General features: G+C 42.8%; 1 protein-coding gene across 1 annotated transcript in view; it reads right to left on the reverse strand.

Moving 5' to 3' along the window:
• Window positions 1–108: 108 nt before the first annotated feature.
• The window catches only part of Slc9c2 (solute carrier family 9 member C2 (putative)), a 62,069-nt gene continuing 43,111 nt past the window's right edge, over window positions 109–19,066 (reverse strand). Inside the window, exons 21-27 of the mRNA XM_057769850.1 lie at window positions 17,190–17,288; window positions 13,910–14,077; window positions 12,527–12,658; window positions 9,544–9,729; window positions 7,837–7,921; window positions 6,557–6,612; window positions 109–1,624 (exon numbers count right to left, since the gene is read on the reverse strand). Coding sequence (XP_057625833.1) covers window positions 1,589–1,624; window positions 6,557–6,612; window positions 7,837–7,921; window positions 9,544–9,729; window positions 12,527–12,658; window positions 13,910–14,077; window positions 17,190–17,288 — 762 coding nt within the window. The 3' untranslated portion in view covers window positions 109–1,588. The remainder of the gene's footprint in view (window positions 1,625–6,556; window positions 6,613–7,836; window positions 7,922–9,543; window positions 9,730–12,526; window positions 12,659–13,909; window positions 14,078–17,189; window positions 17,289–19,066) is intronic.

Raw genomic sequence — 19,066 nt, forward strand, 5'->3', positions numbered from 1 at the left:
TTGCGGTCATTTCAAATGCAGGCTAATCAACCTCCTAAGCAAGACTGTAAAGCTTATACCTTTTCCAGTGCATCTGGACCACCTACACTTGACTGCAAGATTAAATATGCACCAAAGGTACTGAGCGGTACGTTCAAATGAAGAGCCCAGGACTGAGAACACAGAACCTTTTACGGGACAGGCCAAGGAACACTGTTGTTGTTCATTGATGTTCCCCTCTCAGGCCTGACAGGGAAGGGGAGGCTCCAGCGCATCTCGGGGTAACAAGCATGTGGCCATGTGACAGTTCTGGTCCAGGAAGTTCTGGTCCTTAACTGCAGAAAGACAAAGCCATCTGTTGTGTAGTGAGAAAACGCCCTGGGCAAAAGTGACAGGGAGAAAGGTTTATTTCACTTGTTGACTAGGATATAGTCCATCATTTTAGGAAAGACAAGGCAAGGAGTGGTCACTTCACATCCCCAATCAAGGACAAAAAGAATAAATGCATCTTTGCTTGACGGACACTTATATTTTTTTTTTTTCACTCTTAAAATAGTTCAGGGTCCAGCCTATGAAATGGTACCCCCCACACACGACAGGCTGGATCTTCCTACGTCAACAGTCAGGGCAATCCCTACCACAAACATGTCCACAGGCCCCCTCGATCTAAGTCATTCCTTAGCAGAGGCTCTTCAGGTAAATTCTACGTTATGAAAAACTGACTATTCAAGCTAAGCAGCCTTCCATCAGAGAATCAAAGTTCTTCACGGGTGTTTCACTGACATGAGAGGCCAGGGCCACGGGTGAGGGAGTGGGACACTAGGAGGGACTTGGCCCATGACACTGTCAAGTGGCAGTATCATGTGCTCCTATTTCCAGGCACGTCACATCAGAATGCGAACCCATGTTTTCAGTGAAGTTAGGTTTCTGTAAGGGTGCAGTCACACCTGGCATTTCCTGACACAGTGAAGGCCACTCAGGACCTGCCCTGAGAAGTTTGAAAGCTCAACTTTTTCTCCCATACATTTTTCCTATTCTTACCTGTATTATGATTTTCCCAAAACTATTATATATTCTGAGTCTTGTTGATAAGAAATAATGGCTTCTAAAAAGTCATTCATTGACCATAACATTCAACTTTATTTGACTTTTAAAAAGAAAATGGAAAGTCACATCAAGCAGGACTATGAAAGGTAAGGATGTGGATTTCTCCTAAGCTTTGCTCCCAGTAACCAAGATGGTGGACCATTTTCCCACTTTTCAGCACATACTAAATTAGAGGGGGAAGATACAAAGTTTCGGAGAGGCATCAGTTATGGCAATTTCACGAGTAGTGTGCTTCAGACTGCGACATAAATTGCACACCTCATTTGCCAACTTAATCTGTTACCATTTGTGCTAAGCTAGAGGAAGGTTTCCTTCCCTCCGTTTTAAAGAATTTTGTATTATCCTGAAGAATTTTGAGTATCTCAAGCATAACGCAGCTACTCAAGATCTGAAGTGTCTGTGGTCATTGCTTCTGAAATGATTGCAGCGGCAGACAGCTCGAGCAGTGGCTAAGTCAACATTGTTTGTGCCGGGTGTCAGCTCTGTTACCTGACTCCACACATCATAACGGCCGCGCTAATTTATGGCCACCTTCAAACTGCGAAAGAAAGGCAAAAACATTAGACTATGAACACTTCAGGAAAAGATTCTTACCAATTAAGTGGAATCAAAAAAATGCTGGAAGGTTTCTTCTATCTTATTTTTCCTTAAAAGAGCTTACATACTAAAAAGTCTCTAAGTTACGATACAATTAACATGCATGTTTATAATTTTTATTTGTTCATTTATTTTTGCTTTATATGCCTCAGCGTCTTGCCTGCCTGTATGTGTTGTTTTTCGTTCAGTGCAGAGGCCACACTTTGACTGCTCTTCAGCCAGTCATTGCAGCTCCACAGTTACTGGCCTGCTTCTCTGGCAGAGGCCTGGCCACTTAGGTCATGGCCTGGCAGGAATTCTGTCCCCACAGGCACTGACTCTGTTGCTGTCACCAAATACAGCTTTTAATTAAATCCCTATTGCTCTATTTATCAATAAGGCATGGGGGTCAGAAGCTGGGGTGAAAACCTGCTAGCTCAGAGAGGTTGAGTAGCAACTAGCTGACCTTCCCTCTTTGCTGGTGTCTCTGAAAAAGAGTGTCCTTCCTTCTGCCAAACCAAAAACAAAAAAATCAAAAACCCATGTACTCAAAACCCCTCCCTACTACTGTCTGTGTGTCTCTCTATCATCTTCCAGATATATGATTACTTTCTGTCAATTAGTGGCTAACTCAGCCAGCCCTTGACCCAAGGCTGATTTTTTTCAATTAACGCAAATGCAAACTTGGGGTTCACAGTGCTATCAAATATCCCACAACATGTATGTATGTGCACCATGTGTGTGCCTAGTGCCTGTAGAACCTGGATTCCCTGGAACTGGAGTTACAGATGACTGAGCCACCATGTGGATGCTGAGAGCCAAACTTGGGTCCACTGCAGGAGCAGCAAATGCTCTTAACCACTGAGCCATCTCTCCAGCCCATGTGTGTATTTCTAGACTGTAAAGAGATACTGCATTAATTTAATTGGCAATTGATATTACATTAATTCAACTATCAAAAGCGTGCTTAAGGAAAAAGAAGGGTAATGAAATTTAAATTCTAGTTAACTTTATGAGTGATTACAGAGTCACTGGGAACTTTTTCCATAAATTGTGGAAGTGAAAACTTTTTCAAAAATCACGGGGCCTGTAGGCTGGGACTATGACTCAGTGGTACTCTGCCCCTGGCAGGTGCACTGGTACTAGCATGCTTTTAGGCCCTGGGTTCATTCAGTTGCCCAGCCCTGCAAATAACAGAGATAGTGATGACGCCTAGAAGAAAGAGTAACAAGTGTGGAGCCCAGATGTTTGATTCTCAGGATCTCCACCTGTGAAATGAGGTTCCTTTAGAGGCACGCAAAGGATGACCCTAGACGAGCCACCTTAACAGAGCTGAGTTGTTTTAAAGGAACTATTGCCTATGACCTTGATCGGAGCAGCTTCCATTTTTTTTCTGACAAGCACACTGCTTATCACCTTGATAGTAAATGTAGGTAACAGGACTAAATTTTCTTTTAGAATAGCCTCATGGACATCTCCTTGAATATGGAGAGAGAGAAAAAGAGTGTGTGTGTGTGTGTGTGTGTGTGTGTGTGTGTGTGTGTGTGTGTTTGAGAGAGAGTACCATATATGTGTATCACATGTATCAGGTGTGTGTACCATGTGTGTGTGGTACTGTGTGTGTATCATGTATGTGTGTGTCACGTGTATGTGCACCGCTTGCATGTCTGTGTGCACATGTGTGTGCGTGTGTGTGTATGTGCACGTGTGTGTGTATCACTTTTGCTTAGAGGACAGGCTTTTTTAGGGTGGCCTGGTATCTAGCCATTAGAAATCAAAATGAGGGAGACTATTGAATGTCCCTGAGGCCTGTCCTTAGCGCCATCACTCCTATACCCTGTCACCCTGTGAGATCTGCTCATGCACCCCACCCAGAAGTATGCATTGCTTCAGCAAAGCAATTGAGGGACTGAAGAGAGACCCTATCATCCTGGGCATGCAGACAGTTCCTCCACCTGGGCTCTACTCTGTTCTGGCCCAGGGTTAACAAGTCCCTTGTCTCCCCAGATCTAGGCATGGCTTCCAGCATTGTTCAGATTTCTCCACATCAACTCTGGGAGCTGAAGAGATCAAGAAAAGCGAAAGCAAAAGTACACCCGGCTTTGAAACCGTGTTTCAAACTTCTGGTTTTTACCGTGATGTCTGGGAACCGCAGCAGTGATCAGCACTGAAGGGGATCCCTGAAAGTGTAATAATGGCCTTTATGAATTGATTGCAACTAGCAGCTGTCTAGTTGTATTTGAGGCCCACTTGATAGGAGGGAACTCATGTCTGATGGTGTAAACCTGGCCATCTTCATGTGCCTAGTGAGGTCAGCCATCTCAGAGGACAGCCTACTACTGCCCGTTTCCTAAGCCAGTTTAATGGCCAACCGCACTTTAAATACTTGTCCTTACACCCACAGCTAAGCATAGCTCTCCCTTCGTCAAAGAAGCTTCTTCTGCAGCAGGCCGAGACCAGTACAGAAAGCCAAAGCCACAGCTAGCCAAAATGCAGAGAATGACTAACTGTGGGCCTCCTGGCCCCATGGGGTACATCTACAATGCAGACCTTCTACCAAGGCTCAGGGAGCATCACATGGGGTACATCTACAATGCAGACCTTCTACCAAGGCTCAGGGAGCATCACAGAAGGTGGTGGACAGACATGGTCAGAACCAGAGGAACGGGAAATGTGCTGCAAGATTGTGTCCTACATTCGTGAAATCCCAGCAATCTGGCTACCTAATAAGACCTGAGCAATGACTGCAGTTAACATGCCCCTGTGGATTGGAGAAAACATCCCTAGATGAAGGACTACAGGTAATGACAGACTGAAGAGGAAGGAGAATTAACCCCACCTGGAGGTGAACACCCTAAATGGTTATTTGATCGCCAAGTGGTCAGCCCCCTCAAAAAATACACATGGAAGCAGCACTGAATGGACTCTTCGGGTGGCACGTGTGTATCTATTTACACAGGCATATATGTGAACAACAAGGATTACAAAACAAGAGGCCATGGATTTGAAAGGAAAGGGGACCATGAAAGGTGTTAGAAGGAAAAGAAGGGGCAGAAATAATGCAATGATATTTTAACTAAATAAAATAATACTTTTTAAAGTTTTTGGTTTTATTTTTTTAAGGTCCAAATAAATTTGTCATCCTATTCAATAACGGTTAATATAAAGCTGTTGGTTCAAGTAAACTAATAGTTAATTTGGTTGATACTCTAGGAAGCCACCCGTGATCGAACTGTGGCTTCCCCCAGCTCAGTTGTCCAGCCACCCAGATAGCACATTCTGAAAGGGAGAAGCATGGACGTTCAGACAGCGAAACCTAAATCTGACTTGATGGATGTCCCTCCTCATCACACAGATCCTTAGGTTCTGAATTACTAGCAAGGAAGGAGAATGGGGAGAGGAAGCCTGGGTGCATGTGTCCATTACACATTTCAGTGTTTAGACATGCACACGTGTACACAGGCGCACTCCACTGCGTGTGTGCCTGGAGGGGTAAGGGAAGATGATGCCCTCCGATGTCTCCCCTATTATATCTCTGCTTTTCACTCTTTTTCTTTTTTTCTTTTCTTTTCTTTCTTTCTTCTTTTTGTAATTTTTTTGTTGTTGTTGTTTTTTGTTTGTTTTATATTTTTGTTTTCCAAGCCAGGGTTTCTCTGTGTATGTAGCCTTGGCTGTCCTGGAACTCACTCTGTAGACCAGGCTGGTCTTGAACTCAGAGATCCACCTTTTTAGAGCAGCTGGCCAGTGAGCCCCACAATTCACCTACCCTCCCTACCCACAAGCCACAGCTCAGTTGTGCGGCCATGCTTTTATGTGAAGACTGGGATCCAACTTCGGTCCTCAGGCTTATGGAAGAAGCACACTAGCCACTGAGTCATTTTTCCAGCCTCCCAAGTTACACAATTCAAAACAATGGTCCCTGACTTTAGTTTTCAGGTAATAGCGTTAGCTTTGTCTCAGTTGGTCCAGTTTAGTAAGCTGTAAGAAGCCATCTTTTCCTGCTGCTGCATTTTGCTCCTCCATCCCACTGAATATTTATGTATTTGCTTAGAGACAGGGCCTCCTACAGCTTAACCTGCCCTCAGTCTTGCTAGGTAGCTAGGAATGACTTAAGCTCCAGGTCCCAAGTGCTGGGATTATAGGAGAAGGGACTCTGGCCAGTTGGAGTGTGGTGGACACAGCTCTGGCATGCCTTACCCTTCTCCATTCCTTTTGCCTTGCTGAAAACTGCTAGGTTGTATTCCTAACACTAGCCAATACTAGGCCTGCTCCCTTATTTGGCCACTTTCTCCTCCTGAGGCTGACTACCAAGGTCCAGTTATCAAAGTATTGAAGTCCAGCAATCAAAAACCCCCTTTGGCTCACCTAATTAACATGCCCAATTAAAATTAAACACCTCATGCTAACACAGGATTTCCTTTGTACCTTTATAAACCACCATTTGCCTATGGGCCAGTCTGTCTCCTCTCTATCCAGGGACAAACACCCTGCTCCCTCTCCCTTGTTCCCATTCCTCATCCCTGCCCTCTGTCCCTCTGGGGCAAATAAATCTTTGTGAAGAGAACTTGGTTTTAGCGATCCTGAGCTGATACTTGTCCCTTCCATAGGTGCATGACATCACGACTGATTGTGCAATTTATTTTAGCTATGCAGATTGATATTCACAATGAGAAAAATTTGTTCCACCAGGCTGTGGTAACGCACGCCTTTAATCCCAGCGTGCAGGAGGCAGAGGCAGGCATATCTCTGTGAGTTCAAGACCAACCTGGTCTACAGAGCGAGTTCCAGAACAGGCTCCAAAAAGAGCTACACACAGAAACCCTGTCTTGAAAAAATTCCCTCCCCCCAAAAAAAAGAAAAAAGAAAAATCTATTTCAAGTGCCCAATTTATTACCTCGTCTTTTCTCTTCCAGTTATAGTCTTTCTTGGTTGTTCGAAGACCACCACTGACTGAGGTGAACAGAATAAAAAAAAAGTTAGGAGTATTGGAGTACCAGTGTGCTCTCTCCACAAGTCTTCCCCTCCCCCACCCATCTCGTTTCTTCCTTTGGAGCTTTGTAACATGTTCCTCAAAGTCTAACATCCAGGCTGGCAAGCAGGTTCCCCAAACAAAGCAGGCTGTATGCAGCCTAGAGCGTACAGTGTGGGCTCCAGAGGAAGGCCTGCTCCCCTACACAAATCAGTTGATGTCTCACTGACTCTTGCTACATGTGGAAGTGAGGGCTGCACACTGGTAGGTCTCTTTTTTTTTTTTTTTGATGAAGACCTCAAAATCTACATTTGTAAACGTGAAACTTCTACATGTTTTCCCATGGCAACTCAATGAAATTTTTCAAAGCAAAATATGTGTCAGGGTCCCAACTCAAAGAACTGGGTTGAGACCTGGTCTTAACCATTTGTGAGTTGTGTCTCAAACCCACCGGAGAATACTAATGATTGTGCTCTCCTTTGTCCAGTACCCTCCAGAGAGCCCGAGGCAGGAGAGAACTACTCTTTTGCAACTCATTAAGAATTGCATGGTCTCATGCTCTGTACACTCAGTTATGTTTCAAGGCTGATTCTGTATTCGAGCTGGGACAGGTGGGATGGTGTTGACACAGAACCCAGCAAGGCAAGGACAATGAGCACAGCATGAAGTCCTTGAGTATGTTTCCCCAGAACAAAGCCTTCCTACCCCCTCTTCTCTGTGAAATCAATGCTCAGCAACATGATTGAGAATTGCCATCTATTGACTTCCATTACTTAATGACCTCCAAAGTGTAACCAGAGCAATCCATTCCACTTGTGGCATAGAGTACAGTTTGTAATACTCAAAGAAGGTGGATCAGGTTTCATATTCCCTTCAGTTGCTGGGAACAGACCAGCTCCCTGCCTTTGACCCCACTGTGGGAGTCGCTCCTCTCCCTATTTTAAAAGCACCCCAATAGCACTTTGTTGACCCACCTGACCAGGGCTGGTTGTTATCAAGGTGTGTATGCAGGGAAGGACAGAGGAGAGGCAAGAGCCACATGGATTTTAGTGGCTGATAGGTACCCTCCCAAAACCAAAGTGGCAGCCAGCGTGGGCCCTAGAGTGGGGACCACCTCCAATCACTTTGCAGAATTAAAAGACTTTGGCATTTGTCCACATGCTTCAGGGTAGTCTTCTCACCACTAAAAGGTTATCATCCCTTACCCATGACAGGGGTAGCTGCATCATTTTTGACAGGCTCGGACGCCAGGATTATCAGAAGCTTGCTTACATCTGAAATTCCCTGGATCTAAAGGCAAAAGAAATGAAAATTAATCAAAAGAACATCGATCCCCAAGGGCTGCTTCCCAACTGTCTTTGTAAAGAATGCAAGAAACAAGTTGAAACTTAGCACTAGGTCTCCAGCCTAAGCCATGTGTGTATGTGTCTGTCTGTCTGTCTGTCTGTCTGTTTCCTTGTCTTCTGAGACAAGGGGCTTGTAAGAGTTAGCCAATAAGAAGTTAGAGCTAATGGGCCAAGCAGTGATTTAATTAATATAGTTCCCATGTGATTATTTCGGGTGTAAGACAGTTGGGCAGTCAGGAACAAACAGGCAGGCCTTCTTTGTCAGATTGGGGGGTCCTTCTTTCTCCCAGCATTCAGTTCTGTCTTCCCTGACTACCTAAGTTCTGCCCTATCAACAGGCCAAGGCAGTTTCTTTATTCATTAACCGATAAAAGCAACATATAGAAAGAAGGACCCAGCTGGGCGGTGGTGGCACACACCTTTAATCCCAACACTCGGGAGGCAGAGGCAGGCGGATCTCTGTGAGTTTGAGGCCAGCCTGGTCTACAAGAGCTAGTTCCAGGACAAGAACCAAAAGCTACAGAGAAACCCTGTCTCAAAAATCATAAAGAAAGAAGGACCTCCTACACTAGGGGCTGACCTCCAACTCACTAACATCTCTCTCAGCCAAACTGCTGGGACTCCAACACACACCGTACAAACCCAGGCAAGCCCTATCCTTTTACTTCAAAATCCCCTTCCATGTTGTTTCAAAGAAATATTAGACCAGAAAAAAAAATTGTCTTTTGCCTATTTGTGGAAGCCAAAGCAAAAATGTCTACTTTCCTTATAACCGGACTAGAATACCTCATTTAGAAAGAAGGGAATGGCCAGCAAGCCGTGGATGACTCACACCTACACCGGGGATCAACGACTCAAGACCAGCCTTCCCACTGACTTCCCAGAATGCTAGGAGAGGAACAGTGATTGCACTAAGGTCTCTAAATTCTGAATTATCTCACCCAGTCCTCATACTGGCCTAACTATTAGGATTTATGGCACAGGTGACCCTGGCAGGACTCGGTGGGAGGGGTCGTGGAGAGTGGGAAACAGACAGATACTCCATGCAATGAGAGCTTGGGTATAGAGTTTATTTAGTGGGTATTGTGTGGGTATAAGGATAAGGAGTTATGGAGGGGAGAAAAAGAGGGAGAGATAGAGGGACAGAGAAAAAGAGGAGAGAGGAAAGGGGGATGAGGAGAGGCTGCCTCTTTAGAAGAAGGGAAGAAGAGAGAAAGAAGAGAAAACATGAGATCAGATTGGAAGTGGGCAGAGCTTGTCTCTTAAAGAAACAGGGTACCCAGGTGATTGGGCAGGCCAGCATATTTACCATTATATCACTAACAGCATGGCTGCTGCCTGCATCCTCATTACATTAAGTAGCAAGCCAAAGATCAGAACAATTGGGCAGCGTGCTTGGTTCCTGCATCCAGTAGGTACCAGTCTACTGTTAATCCTGGCTCCAAACTTTGCTGTCTTAATGACTAGCTATTTTAAGCACACAATTAACTGTTGTCATCTGAGTTTTAAAGCTCCTTATGGAGCACCATGCAAAGCAAATGGCTCTTTAGAAATTATACTTTTTACCTGATCACAGGACTTAGGAATAATGCTGGGTGCGACATGCGATTCTTCCGTCTTGCTATTAATTACATTGCCGTACACAAGAATAACGATTTTCATGGCCACATGATTAAGAGTCATTTCATTATAGCTTGACAGAGTCTCCACATATGCATAATTGGACACCACACACTTCTGAAACTTTAAATCCTACAAGAAAATCACAATTCTTTATAAATCAAACAGACGAATTCATGCTATCAAGAAGGAAACGGGTGCCCTTGTCTGAGTTCCTTGAGGATATCAGAATGCATGGAGATTCTGGAATAGACAGAATATATCTAACGTTTAGCATGGCTTTTGCAAATGTCCCTGAATTTGGTTTCCCTGTCTGATGAACAAGCCATCAGTATCACCGTGTGGTCAGCCATGTGCTACTGGACTTCTAGGCTTAACCAGGCTTAAGATGCATAGGTTTCTTCTAGCAGTAAGCAAATGTCTCACTTGACAAGTGAGTATGCAATAATAACAAAGCCCCAAATCAAGGCAAGCAAGGCTTTCCATCTGGGCCATACAGGAAGGCTTAGAAACGTAGACTTTGGAACGGAGCAGCAGCTGTTGTGGGTGGACTTGATGTACCACAAAGGTTTAGATGAAGCTCCAGTGTCTCCGAATATGACTTTATTTGGGAGTAGAGTCTCTGCAGCCAGGTAAGGTGAGGTTATGTAGGAGTGGGGGAACTTTGTAGACCAACTTGAATACAGGCAGAATGCTACATGAAGATAAAGGCACCCAAGTGCAACCCAAGGAGGGAAGCCTGAACCAGATGTTCCTGTCGGCAGGAGCTCACCTTGCTCTCGGGGACAGCTTTGGCTGTCAGTCACCGACAGGCAAGCAAAGGGCTTATTCTCTGGGGGCATCATCTCAGCCAGGTCACCAAAAACATAAGAAAATTAGCAAATGGGTTATGGGAAATTTTGCAACAAGTGGGGGGAAGAAGCTATATGTGTGGTATCAGGGTTTGAAAATGCGAGAATATTTCGACAGAGCGGAGAAGTAAAAAGCATTCATGAATGTCTGGGGTGCTAAAAAGTCTTCTTTGGTTAACTCTTTCATGGGGTTATCAGAAGGAAAAGAGTCCTAAAATCTTCTCACAACTGTTCTCTCTTTTTGTTGCTGTTGTTGTTAATGTTAAAAAAAAATCAGCTTCCCTCTCATTTCAGGTTTTCACACCTAAAATTATTTTCTTTTGTTTTGTTTTTGGCTTTGTTTTAAAGCAGATTCAGTCTGTTGTTGAGGCTGACCTCTTGCTCTTGATCCTCATGCTTCTACCTCCTTACCCTCAGTTGAAAATGACATTTTTAAAGGATTGCTTCTAAAACCACAATGTCATTAATGAGTTAATAATAACTAATTATAAATCCTTAGTATCACCTAATAGTTAGGACACAATCAAGTTTCTCAACTTGTGTAAGATGCGATTTAATACCCAAAGTACTAAATTTGTTTTTTCTGTATTTACATTATTTGATTCGGACAGTCTCTCCTCCCCTTCTTAAAGCCACTGAGTTATTGGGGAAAACAATGAAATGCGTTTTTTCTGGGCAGAATAAATGAGGTTCTGAACTTATCTGATGGGGTGGGGGGAATCGAATAGATATTCATTCCTTGAGGAGTAAGACTGGAGAGGTAATGGTTAGTGCTGTCAGTTTGAAAGAATCTCGAATCACCTGGGAAGTGGCCCTCTGGGTGTGTCCATGAGGGATTATCTTGACCTGTTAATGTAGAAAGCTCCATCTTCACTGTGGGCAGGACCAATCTCTGGGCAGGAGACCCTGAACTGGCACAGAGTAGCGAAGGGAGGCTGAACACTAATCTACATTCATCCCTCTCCACTTCCTGATGGCAGGTGTGTTGTGACAGTGGCAGCATCCTGCAACCTTGACTTCACTGTCAGCATGGGCTGTGCCCTTCAACTGTGCCCTCAAATAAACCTGGGTGTTGCTTTTGTCAGAATATTTATCACAGCAATAGTGTGGCTAAGTGGGTTGTGGATAAACATTATTGTCCCTGACATTTTATATTGGAACATTCTTATTTACATCATGAATTTGCATGGCCTGTAAATCAACATGTAAGTATAAAGAACAGCTGTCCTGCTGTTGAAAAAGTTCAACATCCTGGTTAATGGCTCATTCTAGACGAGCAATTGTCTTACTCCTCTGGAGAGGCAACATAAAAGGAAAAGGCTCTTACTCGCCTTACTCCTCCGCCAAGGTTTTCCTGAAAGTAATTATCGTTTGGAAACAAAACCTGACTGGCTTGGAGGACGCACTGTTTCTAACCCAAGGTTTACAGTAGGCGAAAATCATTAAGCTTTGGGTCTGACTCACAGTAGGGGTGAGAATAAAGACTAAGTCACTTACAAACACAAGACTACAGATGACGCTGGCCAGGGCAGACTGGAACCACTACACTTTGGAGGAAAAGCGCACCAACAAGTTCTGTAAACCTAAGGGTTGTTCATTAAGTTTTTCTGATTGGATTGATGATAAGTTCAGCTTTGGGGGTATCTACCTATTCAAAAGCTTCTAATTCTGTTCTTTAGAAGGATCTTTCAGATAGCCTGGAAAAATTAACTGAGACAAGAGGATTAACGGCTCACAGGGATTTAGGATAAGACAGCTGTTAAAACCAACTTTAAAAAAATCAAACACCACCTTTCTTTCTATCTTTGTCTGAAAAATATGGGATGTACTTCATTTAAAAAAAATTAGTGCCGGCCGGGCGGTGGTGGCGCACGCCTTTAATCCCAGCACTTGGGAGGCAGAGGCAGGCGGATCTCTGTGAGTTCGAGACCAGCCTGGTCTACAAGCGCTAGTTCCAGGACAGGCTCCAAAGCCACAGAGAAACCCTGTCTCGAAAAACCAAAAAAAAAAAAAAAAAAAAAAAAAAAAAAAAAAATTAGTGCCTACAAATGTATCTACATTTTCTTCATATAACTTACCTCACCAGCAATAACTTGTTCAAAATACTGATTTGCAACACCAAGAGCAAGCTTGAGCCATATTTTATATTCCAGAGATGGCCAGAAGACATCAAAACCTTCATATAAATCCTCCAAGGAGATGAAGAAAGCCTGAAAAAACAAGGTACCAGGACACAGACAGCTAAATTAAAATCAGTCATTAAACAGGATGGCCACCATCTCCTCAGACAACCAGTTACCAACTCAAGGATACTCTAGCATCAATATGGTACTCTAATATTTAAAAAGAATTAGCGTTGTGAAAAGATTATATGATAAAAACCTGTGGTCCAGTGAAAGGTATACACTTTAAAAAAGTAGCCCCTGAGGGGCTGTAGAGATGGCTCAGCAGTTAAGAGCACTGACTTTTCTACAGAGGACCCAGGTCTGGCTCCCAGAACCCAGGTCAGGTGGCTCACAACCATCTGCAACTCCAGCTCCTGGGATCCAATGCCTCTGGCCTCTGCTGTCACCTGTACTCACTCACATACACACACCTGCACACACATATGTACACACCTACACATGATTAAAAATAAAAGGCAAATCTTTTTTTTAAAATGTATATCCAGATATTCATCATTCAATATTTACGTTGAAATTCTGGCTCATGAGCCTGAGATTCGGGAAATGGGTTTCTCACTGCAGTGCAGTTCATTCACAGTGCTCCCAACTTACAGGGTCCCTTTTCAGAAGCAAACTCCTTCCTCGCTGCCGGGACTCGAGCGTAATGAATTGTCATGAGCTCACTCAGATCTGTGACTAAATGCATCCCTTCTCTCCTCTCCCACAAACAACAATTGAACGATGCACCCTTCCTTCCTGCTTCTCCACATCCCCCTAAGACTATGCTCCTTCTATCAGCCTAGAAAACTGAGAACAATTTGCAATAGGAACTGCAGATCTTTTGGGGGGGGTTGTCCACACCAAATGGTATTTCAGTCACTTTTTTGTTGAACCAGTAACTAACGTGATACTTGGCAAGTATAACAAAAGGGAGTTTGAAAACAAATGAGCATTCTTCCAGAATGCTGCTTTCAGAATGGTGCAATTCACACAGCGTAACACTGCAGACCATAACGTCATCTAATCTCCATGACATCAAAGGACAGGCTTCCTCTCAACTTAAATAAGAAGGAAACCAAGACTCAAGGAGGCTAAATAACTTATCCACAGGCAGGATGCAGCAGAGCTCAGCAGAGATTCATTTGTGAGAGATTAAGTCTCTCTTCTCTGAGCTAGTCCATACTGCTACCATCGGCTGATCATGTGATCAAATAAAATATCACACCCCAACTAGAGAAGATACTGGCATTTCTTATCAAGAACTAACTAATAACCTACAACTGAACTATTTTGTACCTGCAAAGTAGTTTCACAGATGGCAGTATATTGAATTTCACGCTTAAGCAAGCAGCTGAGCTCACCAAGTACATCTCCACTGGTACAGTACTCTGTAAACATAGTCTTGAACTGTCTGTCAGTTCCCTGGTTTGAGTCTAACCCAAAGGTGGGAGATGAGCTATGCAACTGTAGGGGAGAGATTATGAAAAGGGAAATAAAAATGTTAAATTCTTTGAGTATTCCAATAGCTTCGACTCTGTCTTACGATTGTTCTAGAGCAAGTCAAAGATTTTTTTTAACAAGATGTGTCAAGAATTAAGGAAAGAGTTGACTTTCACAAAAGTCATGGTTTAGTCCGTATCTTAACACTTCAAGGCAAAGGTTTTCCTCACATAAAAAGTCAAGTTGTTGGCCTAGGAATGTAGCTCAGGGGTACCAGCACTGGCCTAACATGCTTGAGGCCTCAAGTTCAATCCTTAGCACTGAAAAACAAAACAAACAAACAAACAAAAACAAGATTCTTATAAGGATTAAATCACATTGCCTTTCTCGACTACTTTTATAAAACTGAAGAGTAACCTCTTCCTTTCTCCATCACTTTTAACATGCTCCTGATTGGAGAGCCCTAACCTAAGCTAACTGAAATCTAAAATGCTCCAAAATCGAAAAATTTTGAGGACTGAAATATCACCATTGATGGAAAATTCCACACTTGATCTTGTGGGATGGATCACAATAAAAATACGGTATACAACTGCCTTTAAGATATGTAGAAGGCTTACAAAGAAACAAAAATTAATTTCATGTTTAGACTTGAACATTACTCCAAAGAGATCTCATTTCCAGGCTGAGAATAAGGATGAGCCACCCACAGAATTCCTGGTGTCCGAAGAAAGACTCATCTATCAGGAGAAAAACTACCATGTGTATATTTCCTGGCTCTTGTTTACATTCTGTTCATTTTTATGAGAAATGTATAGAGAGATTGAGAATTGTCCTCTTCCCAGTTATAGACAAAACTGCAATAAATTATTTTTCCCATTCTTTATGCTATGTTGTTTTCTTCATAGGCAGTGAAAGACACTAACACTTTGAAAGGAGAGAGGGGGAGAGACAGACAGATAGACAGACAGACAGACAGAATGGTGGCACAGTCCTATAGTCCCTGCACTTGGGAGGCAAAGGCAGGTGGATCTCTGGACGAATCAAGTCTGATCTCCAGAGTTCCAGGACAGCCAAATCTATACACAGAAACCCTCTCTCAAAAAAACAAAACAAACAAAAATTCTCAGGACCAGATAGCCACGGGTAAGATTCTGGGGGTGCCATATCCAAAAGACCCAACATATTGTCCCTTCATGGCCACCAGTTTTGTTACCAGAAACACACACACACATACAGTCTGTCAACTTCTCATAACCTAGAATAACCTGAGATGAGTCCAAATGAGGAACGATATAAGCCAGGCTCTTCTATGGACATGTCTGTGAGGGATTATCTTGATTTTTTAAATTGACCTGGCCACTGTGGGTAGCATGATTCCCTAGGCAGAACCCTGAACTTTACAAGAGTGAAGAAAAATGGTTGAGCATAGGCAAGCGATGATGAGTTTGCTCAGTCTTTGCATCAGAGGTCCTATGGGGGCATCTTTATCCCTGGCATGAACGTTTCCTGGAGAAATCCTTATTCCTAGGACACCTCTTTTACAATACTAAATGTGTATATATTTAACTTATTTTATATACCATGTCCTCTCCTTTTATCTTTCCACTGGAAAATAAGTTCCAAATGAGCTGAGATTTCTGTCAGTTTTTTCATTCCAGTGCTTGCTCATGATAGTAATCTGTTCAATCAACTAACTAAACTGCCTAGAATCAAATCCCTGGTATTACATTATTTCTTCATATTATTTTTATCACTGTAGCTTATTTTCATTAGTGTGAAAGTTTCTGAAATACTCATTTTAAAATTCAAAAGCTAAATATACTCTTTTCCCTAGGATAAAGGCTTGTCACACAAAATCATCAGCTGGGAACCATGCTGACCACTGTAGTCAACTACTAAGGTACCAGTATGAAGGAGGAGACAAGATTCTTGCCTCCCATCACACTAGAGAACTCATATTCTATCTATCTATCTGTCTGTCTATCTATCTATCTATCTATCTATCTATCTGGTGTGGGACAATTGTCTATATTCTGTAAATTATGTTTTAAATAAAACACTGATTGGCCTGTAGCCAGGCAGGAAGTATAGGCAGGACAACCAGACAGGAAGTAGAAGCAGGTCAATGAGAACAGGAGAATTCTGAGAAGGAGGAAGCCCATTCCTCCCCAGTCCTGTCCAGACACCGAAGAAGCAAGATGTGACCTGCCCTGCTGAAAAAGGTACTGAGACAAGTGGCTAACATAGACAAGAATAATGGGTTACTATAAGTTAAAAGAGTTAATAAGAAGCCTGAGCTAATGGGCCAATCAGTTTATCATTAATATAGACCTCTGTGTGATTTCTTTGGGGCTAAATAGCTGTGGGACCTGGTGGGAGGACAGAAACCAGGCAGGAGAGAAACTCAGACAACATCTGTCTATCTGTCTGTCTATCATCTATCTATCTATCTATCTATCTATCTATCTATCTATCTATCTATCTATCTATCTATCTCTATCTCCTCAAACAAAAGTCTCCTCGTTGATCAACTGAAAAGTTTTGCTTTGTTCTTCATCCAACTTGACCTGTGAGACTCAGAGCTGCAGCCAAGCCCTTATGTCTGAACGCTCATTTAGATAAATGAGTCCAAGTGCTTACTGGTTTCCATGCCTGAACATCCTGAACTACTAATTCCTCCAGATTTTTTTTTTTTTGCAAATACCATTTTTTTAATATTTATTTATTCACTTATTATGTATACAATATTCTGTCTGTGTGTATGTCTGCAGGCCAGAAGAGGGCACCAGACCTCATTACAGATGGTTGTGAGCCACCATGTGGTTGCTGGGAATTGAACTCAGAACCTTTGGAAGAGCAGGCAATGCTCTTAACCACTGAGCCATCTCTCCAGCCCTCCTCCAGATTTTTTGTGAAGAGTAAGTAACAACTCTGAGTGCACTTTGTAAAATGGGAAGCACATTCAAGTATTAAGTGTGAAGATTCTGTCTCGGCCACCATCCTTACTCTCCACAGGAATGGTATCATGTGGAAGAGACATACAATTTCAAACTTTTCAGCTCCAGAACTTACCCCTAAGTTACAACTGTATATTCAAAATGCATTTAAATCAAGAAAAATTAGTTGTTCTTACACTTGCCATTCCTGAAATAATTAAGAAGATTCCTTGGGGCATTTCACCTTCTCTGCAGATGATATCACCATAGTCAAAGTAGGTGAGTTGAGTTCTTTCCTGAATGGCAAAATAAAGTAGGGGAGAGCTCAATCCTAAAATTTCGTAGACCACTTGTCTAAACTGAAATAAGGTTTTAAAATTAAAAATAGTTTTCAAAGCCGGGCGGTGGTGGCGCACGCCTTTAATCCCAGTAATCGGGAGGCAGAGGCAGGCGGATCTCTGTGAGTTCGAGGCCAGCCTTGTTGTAATATGAGCGGCGGGGCTGCGTCCCCGGCACCCGGCCGCCCGCATGGCTTATGCCCCAAAATAATTACACGGAAACTGTATTCTTTTAATCACTGCCTGGCTCATTAGTTCCAGCCTCTTATTGGCTAGCTCTTACATATTGATCTAACCCATTTCTAATATTCTGTGTAGCACCATGATCTAGTGGCTTACCAGGGAGATCTTAACCTGCGTCTGTCTGGAGTGGGAGAATCATGGCGACTCCTCACTCGGCTTCTTTCTCCCAGCATTCTGTCTGTTTACTCCACCTACCTAAGGGCTGGCCTATAAATGGGCCAAGGCAGTTTCTTTATTAAATGAAAGTAACTCCTCCATCACAGCCTGGTCTACAAGAGCTAGTTCCAGGACAGGAACCAAAAGCTACGGAGAAACCCTGTCTTGAAAAATCAAAAAAAAAAATAGTTTTCAAATAGCATAAAAAAGGAAAACATCTTCTGGGATTCTTAGTTATAGTATAAATACACATATCACATCAATTTTAAGAAATAAAAACACAGGCAAACAAGAAAAAACTTCATGGTGAGTACTTATCACAGCAAATAATGCTAGCACCCAGTAAATGATCAGGGGATGACTGAGTAAATGAACAAATAAGAAAGTGTTTAACCCTCACTGGGGCTTGGGCTACAAATGTCAAACCAGGCAGCCCACTCTGGGCCACAGAAGGGCTTTTAGTTAGGTGGGACAGGTGTTGTCAATAAAGTGTGGTGCCACAACTTTATTGGAGATGGGAACGGGGCACTTAGAGACAGTGAGAAAAGGAGATGGGGTTTTTCTCAGTTGTTTGTGATACCCTCACCAGCAAGGTGGGATAGCTAATCTGAACCCTGAAAGAAGAGCAACAGATAGCAGATACATGTGAAAAGACCTAGCAGCAAATACAATGTATACAGTTGAGATAACTGCAAAATATTAAGGATATCTCAAGCAGAGACAGAGACCAGACTTAGCAATACCTAGGCATCAGAATATTGTAGTTATCTGGGGCTCCACATATTTTATAGACTCACAGAAATGTTTAAATTCTTTTAAAACAGTAATGAGAATAAAGTTTTTAATAAAAAAATGTTTTAATATATTCATTTTTGGTGTGTATGATGTGTGTGTTGATATGTATAATGTGTGTCTGTGTGTGTGTTTGTGTGTGTATTTGTGTGTGAAGTCAGAAGACAATCTTGGGTGTCTGTCCTGGCCTTGCACCTTGTTTGAGACAGGGTCTCTTGAGACACTGTGTGCACTAGGCTTCCTGGCCACAAGCATCCAGGAATTTTCCTGTTGCCTTCTATCTCACCACAAGCTGGGACTACAGAGGCGTGCTACCATGTCCAGCTTTACGTGCATTCTAGGGACTCAAATTCTGGTCCATATGCATGCCATGGCAAACACTTTCCCATCTCCCCAGTCTAATATCCTTATTTTTATAATAACACCAACAGATACAAAGTAGAATTTTCTACATATTTTTGTGGAGGAACAGGCCTACAAAAACAAAATTGCTTAAGTCCCCTCCCCACAAAAGTCATAACATAACCAAGTCCAGATCTGGGTCT

The sequence above is a fragment of the Chionomys nivalis genome, chromosome 5 (genome assembly GCF_950005125.1).
Source record: "Chionomys nivalis chromosome 5, mChiNiv1.1, whole genome shotgun sequence".
Taxonomy (NCBI): domain Eukaryota; kingdom Metazoa; phylum Chordata; class Mammalia; order Rodentia; family Cricetidae; genus Chionomys; species Chionomys nivalis.